The sequence below is a fragment of the Geospiza fortis genome, unplaced genomic scaffold (assembly GCF_000277835.1).
Source record: "Geospiza fortis unplaced genomic scaffold, GeoFor_1.0 scaffold172, whole genome shotgun sequence".
In the NCBI taxonomy this organism is placed as follows: domain Eukaryota; kingdom Metazoa; phylum Chordata; class Aves; order Passeriformes; family Thraupidae; genus Geospiza; species Geospiza fortis.
In genome coordinates this window covers 3,662,857-3,668,959 of record NW_005054309.1, presented here as the reverse complement: position 1 = coordinate 3,668,959, position 6,103 = coordinate 3,662,857, and the positions used below count along the sequence as shown (strand labels likewise).

Here is a 6,103-nt window from a genome sequence, read left to right as displayed (position 1 = left end):
GCCCCCGGCTCAGCGGGAAACACGGGCACAAAGAGCTCCTGGCCAGCGTGAGGGGCACTGCCAGGGCCACCCCCTGCCAGGGCCAGGCCACGTGCCACAGCCAGGCAGGACGCACCCCAGGAAAGGGGGGTGATCCCTGTGTGATCCCCCTCTTCACAGCCCAGGGACCGCCCTGGGCTTAATGTTGTGCTCCCTCTCTCCTGGAACTGGGGGTACATCCTGTCCCTCACTGTCCTCTTGCCTCCCTGCTGCCAGCTGAGACCAGCCAGCTCATGTCACCTATGACCTGCCAAGGCTGCATTCGGAGGGGCTATCCCAGCCTTGCTCTTAGCAATGTGGGAGTGTGGTGCCTGCAGAGCTCCAGCACAGCCCCAGTACCAGCCCTCAGAGAGTCTCCTGGCCAAGCTGGCCACGCTCCCATCGCCGGAGGCCCTTCCCCACCCTCCACCCCAGTGCAGTGCCTGGGGCACCTGGGCAGGGCCAGAGACTGGTACCGGCGTTTCAGCTGCCTGCTTGGGGCATGCAGGCAAAACAATCACCATTGATGCACACTCACCTTATCTGCCTGGCTCCTTCCCACGCCCTGGAGGGCAGTCGGGCACTCCCACAGGTGCCTCCACCCCTTTGCCTTGGGATGCAATGGCTGTTCCCTCACCTGGCAGGCCATGCCAGTATGCCCACTGCTGCCCTGACTCAGTTTCCCCACCTGGCTGCCGGGTTTGGGGTACCAGCTGCCCTGACACTGCTGTCTGTCCTTCTCCCCCAGATGTACGGGCGTTACACGCAGGACTTGGGCACCTTTGCCAAGGACGAGGCAGCCCGGCTGCGGCTGCAGGAGGGGGACACGCCCCAGCCCCGCCACCCCTCCGAGCTGCTGGAGTACACCCAGGGCCGCTGCGGCCCCTGCCGGGGTAAGGGTCACCGGGACACGGACACGGGTGGGCACAGCCCCACCCAGGGCAGCACAGCCGGGACACGGCTCCCACCCCACCGCGGTGGCGCGGGTAGAGTTTCTGTGGCTGTCATGGGACACCGGCGCCGAGGACAATGCCACCTGCCCGCCGGGCAGCAGCGACACAATGGCCCGAAATAGCCGGGCACGCTGCAGGGATGGGGGCCCCCAGCCCCTGTACCTGGGGCCGTGCCAGGGAGGCCGAGCTGCTGGGAGGTGCATGCCCAGTGTGTGGCTGTGCAGTCAGCTGGCTGTGACAGCTGGACACAGCAGTGCTCCTGCACCAAACGGTGCCAGCTGTGCTGGGTCAGTGCTGCTGGGTCAGTGCTGCTGCCAGCCTGCCTCTGCCACCTTGGCGTGCCCAGCCCTGGGGCGTCCAGCCTTGAACCCGCCCTTGTGTCCACAGTCTGCGCCTTGCAGTGCCAGCGGTTCCTCATCTCCAAGGTGGGTGAGGACTGGGTCTTCCTCATACTGCTGGGACTGGTCATGGCGCTGGTCAGCTGGGCCATGGATTTCGCCATCGCCACGTGCCTCCAAGGTAGGCGGGTGCCGCTGGGTTCCTGGGGCCATGGCAGGGAGTGGCCATGCCGTAGGGCCATGCCATGTGCCACAGGGCCATGCCGTATGCCCTGCCACCCACCCCCATGTGACTGGCTGTCCCCACAGCTCAGAAGTGGATGTACGGGGGCCTGGACACCAACGTGCTGCTGCAGTACATGGCCTGGGTCACCTACCCCACTGTGCTCATCACCTTCTCAGCTGGCTTCACGCAGATCCTTGCCCCCCAGGCTGTGGGTAGGGCATCAAGGGGCTGCCTGCACCCTAAACAGGGTGTCCACTCCCTGGGGCTGTGCCTGGGTGTCTTCCTGGAGGTCCTGGGAGTCTTTCTAGGGATATGGGCTGGTCTTCAGAGGGTCTCCTAGGGACTATGGTTTGGATGCCATCCTGAGCTATGGGGTTGGGGATCCTCTAAGGCCTGTGAGAGAGAGGTCTTCAGAGAGTCTCCTGTGAGTTAAGGGGTGGATTTCCTCCTGGGCTGCGAGGCTTGCAGGCTTGGGAGTCTTCCTAGGGCTAAGACCTGATCTTCAGATGGTCTCCTGAGGACTATGAAATTGGGGTCCCTGTGGGTCTATGGGTTGAGCTGTGTCTACATAACCATGGGGGTGTCCCTGCCAATTGTACTGTGGGAAGAGGAGTCTCTGGGACCTCCCTGTGGCAGTGGGGTGTGGCAAAGCATCAAGGGTTAGCCCCCAGAACCATGGGGCAGTGTCCCCCCTTCATGGCTATTGGTCAAGGCTGTCCCCACACCACCAGGCTCAGGGATCCCCGAGATGAAGACCATCCTGCGGGGCGTCGTGCTCAAGGAGTACCTCACCCTCAAGACCTTTGTGGCCAAGGTGATCGGACTGACGTGTGCCCTGGGCAGTGGCATGCCCCTGGGCAAGGAGGTGAGGGCAGTGCCAGGGCAGGGTGAGCAGGGGACAGGGAGTGAGGCTGTGGCCAATGTCCTCAGTCTCCCTTTGTCCTCTCAGGGTCCCTTTGTCCATATTGCCAGCATGTGTGCAGCCTTGCTCAGCCGCTTCCTCTCCCTCTTTGGGGGCTTCTACGAGGTGAGCAAGGCAGAGTGGTCCCAGAAGGATCAACATGTGCCCACCAGCAGGTTTGGCAGTGCCTAGAGTTGGGGGGCAGTGCCCACTCACTCCTGTCTCCCGCACAGAATGAGGCAAGAAACATTGAAATGCTGGCAGCTGCCTGTGCTGTCGGTGTTGGCTGCTGCTTCGCCGCCCCCATCGGAGGTAGGGTCACCCCGGACCGCCCCACAACCCCCACACCTCCCGCCCAGGCAGCAGGGTCCACCTGGAGAGGCAAGCAGGACCCCCGGGACAGCTGGCATGGGAGAGGGCAGTGCTGCTCAGCAGGGAGGAGGAAGGGAGGAGCGGGCAGCACCCTCCCAGATGTGTAACGTCTGCTCTTGTCCTCTCCCCTGCCGCCCCGCGCTCCAGGGAGCTCCCTGCTCCAGCCCCGCTGAGCCCTGCCCGTAGGTTGGTGACGTGTCTGACTCTTTCCTTGCCCTTTGCCTGCTGCCCTGTCTGTCTGTCTGTCTGTCCATCTGTGTGCACCCCTCTCCCTCCCAGTGCCACCCCTCGTGTCACTGCCCACATCCCTGTGCTGCCCTCTCGCTCGTGCTGTGCCCGCTGTGCTGTGCCCGCTGTGCTGTGCCCGCTGTGCCCAGCTGGGGCTGGCCTGTGCTTTGCCAGGGAAGCCCTTGAACCATCCCGTAGTGTGTCCGTGGGGCAGCCAGACCCCCGTGGGCTGTGCACGAGTGTGGACTCCGGGTGGGAAGCATGCCAGGCACCGGGGCCTGCCTGGGTTTCTCCACCCCCTTGTGCACTTCCCCCATGCCAGGCGTCCTCTTCAGCATCGAGGTCACCTCCACCTTCTTTGCCGTCCGCAACTACTGGCGCGGCTTCTTCGCTGCCACCTTCAGCGCCTTCATCTTCCGTGTCCTCGCTGTCTGGAACAAGGATGAAGGTACCTCAGGCAGGGTGAGGGCACAGGGGTCCCCTGCCCAGCCCTACTGAGCCCCACCATCCCCCAGAGACAATCACGGCACTGTTCAAAACCCGCTTCCGCCTCGACTTCCCCTTCGACCTGCAGGAGCTGCCTGCCTTTGCCGTCATCGGGTGAGTGTGGCCATCCCAGCACCCATCCCGTGGCCTGAGGCGCTGGTGGTGCTGGTGGTGGCAGCAGGACACCTCTTCCCTTGGCTCTGCCCAGGATCGCCAGCGGCTTCGGGGGCGCACTCTTCGTCTACCTCAACCGCAAGATCGTGCAGTTCATGCGCCGCCAGAAGGCCATCAACCGCTTCCTCATGAAGAAGTAGGTGCCCAGCAGTCCCCAGCAGCAGGGTGGTGGAGCTGGGGCTGCACTAAAGTCACCCCCTGCCCTGTGCCACCCTGCCAGGCGCCTGCTCTTCCCCGCCCTGGTGACGCTGATCATCTCCACGCTGACCTTCCCGCCTGGCTTTGGACAGTTCATGGCTGGCCAGGTACCCGCCGTGGGGTGGCACACCTGTCCCCACCCCAGGGCCACCACAAGCCCCAGCTGACCTCTGCCCATCACCAGCTCACCCAGAAGGACACCCTGGTGACACTCTTTGACAACCAGACGTGGGCCAAGCAGGGGATCAATGATGAGTTTGAATACTTGGGCATCCTGGAGGCCTGGCTCCATCCCCGCTCCAACGTCTTCGTCACACTTGTTGTCTTCATCCTTATGAAGGTGGGTGCCTGCTCCCCTGTCATCCCCAAGGTACAACCAGGAGGTTATGGAGAGGATTTTCTGGATGCCATCAGGGAGGTGCCAGATTGTTACCAGAAAGGTGGCACCAGCAGGCACTGGGTGGCTGCTCCAAAAGTCCACCAAGGTGTTTGCTGGGTGGTGCTGGCATGCCGTCAAAGAGATCTTGGCTGGGAGCCACCAACATGCCACCAGGGAGGTTCTGGCTGCTTGCTCCTAGGTGCCACCAGGGAGGTGCTGGCCAGATGCCACCAAGTGCCACCAGGGAGGAGCTGGCAGGGTGCCCCTGGGAGGTGGCCATGCCCGTTGCAGGGTGTGGTGTCCACGTGCTGCTCCACAGCACCCAGCTGAGGGTCACAGCAGGGGCAGGAGGCAGGGCTGGGTCAGTAAGGGCAACTAATGGGTGTCTGCTCCACAGTTCTGGATGTCAGCCTTGGCCACTACCATCCCAGTGCCCTGTGGAGCCTTCATGCCCGTCTTCGTCATTGGTGAGACCCTGCCCCCTGTGTGGGCACAGTGGGAGGAGGGAGCCACCTCTCAGCCCACACTGGGCACCTGTGGGTGCCTCCAGATGTCCCTTCCCTGGCAGCACCAGGCAGAGGAGAGGGTGTGAGGCTGGGCCGGGTACTGGGAGAGCCCTGAGCCTGTTCCCAGCCCCTCTCTGCCTGCAGGGGCAGCCTTTGGGCGCCTGGTGGGGGAGAGCATGGCAGCCTGGTTCCCTGATGGCATCCACACGGACAGCAACATCTACCGCATCGTGCCGGGGGGCTACGCCGTGGTGGGTAAGCTCTGAGCTGGAATGGGGACACCTTGGTGGGCATCATTTGGAGATGCTGCCGCACAGCTGAGGTGATGATCCCTGGAACTGGGAGTGATGCCACCACTGGGAATGTCCCCACATGGTTCCAAGGGCTCCCCATATGTGGTGGATGCCCTAGAAGGGGGAACCCAGGGTGGGGACCAAGCCTGGTGGGCAATACCTGACAGCCCTCCCCCATCTCCTGGCGGTGGCCACAGGAGCAGCTGCCCTGTCGGGTGCTGTCACCCACACGGTGTCCACGGCCGTCATCGTCTTCGAGCTGACGGGGCAGATCTCGCACATCCTGCCGGTCATGATCGCTGTCATCCTGGCCAATGCCGTCGCCCAGAGCCTCCAGCCCTCCCTCTACGACAGCATCATCCGTATCAAGAAGCTTCCCTATCTCCCTGAGCTGGGCTGGGGCCATCACGAGTGAGACTGTGTCCCCTGTCCCAACCCCAAACCCCTCACCGAGGCACAAGGGGAGGCGGTGGCATTGTTCTGAGGCCACTGTTCCTGTCCTGGGCAGGAAATACAACGTGCGGGTGGAGGACATCATGGTGCGGGACATCCGCTACGTCACCCTCAACTGCAAGTACCGGGACCTGCAGCAGGTCCTGCACAGCACCAAGATGAAGAACCTGCCACTGGTGGAGTCAGCTGGTGAGACACAGCCAGGGGCTCTGCCAGCATCACGGCAGCTGTGGAGCGTGCCACAGCTGGGTGGCAGAGGGAACATCAGGAGCCAGTGTGGTGCCTTGCTGTGTCTGCAGAGTCCATGATCCTGCTGGGCTCCATTGAGCGGGCGCAGGTGGGGGCCCTGCTCAGCGCCCAGCTCAGCCCCCAGCGCCGGCTGATGATGCTGCGGCAGAAGGTGCTGCCCGAGGACGGGCACCAGCTCTCCGATTCCAGCATCCGCTTCCAGGTGAGGGCTGCAGCCATCCTGGGGGATGCCTGGCCAAGGTGCCCCCCACCACCATCACCCTACCACCCCATCCCCCCACAGATCAGCACAGAGACCTCCTCGGGCACCCCTGCCCGCGCCGCACTCC

General features: G+C 63.6%; 1 protein-coding gene across 1 annotated transcript in view; it reads left to right on the top strand.

The window, feature by feature from the left end:
• The first annotated feature begins 766 nt into the window (after window positions 1–766).
• The window catches only part of CLCN2 (chloride voltage-gated channel 2), a 6,372-nt gene continuing 1,035 nt past the window's right edge, over window positions 767–6,103 (top strand). The window contains 17 exon segments of the mRNA XM_031055386.1: window positions 767–911; window positions 1,359–1,490; window positions 1,619–1,747; window positions 2,267–2,400; window positions 2,485–2,562; window positions 2,670–2,748; window positions 3,359–3,484; window positions 3,552–3,636; window positions 3,731–3,832; window positions 3,917–4,001; window positions 4,079–4,234; window positions 4,671–4,740; window positions 4,924–5,034; window positions 5,270–5,483; window positions 5,581–5,714; window positions 5,825–5,976; window positions 6,058–6,103. The exon segment at window positions 6,058–6,103 is cut by the window's right edge and continues 33 nt beyond it. Of these exon segments, the coding sequence (XP_030911246.1) occupies window positions 767–911; window positions 1,359–1,490; window positions 1,619–1,747; window positions 2,267–2,400; window positions 2,485–2,562; window positions 2,670–2,748; window positions 3,359–3,484; window positions 3,552–3,636; window positions 3,731–3,832; window positions 3,917–4,001; window positions 4,079–4,234; window positions 4,671–4,740; window positions 4,924–5,034; window positions 5,270–5,483; window positions 5,581–5,714; window positions 5,825–5,976; window positions 6,058–6,103 (1,978 nt within the window).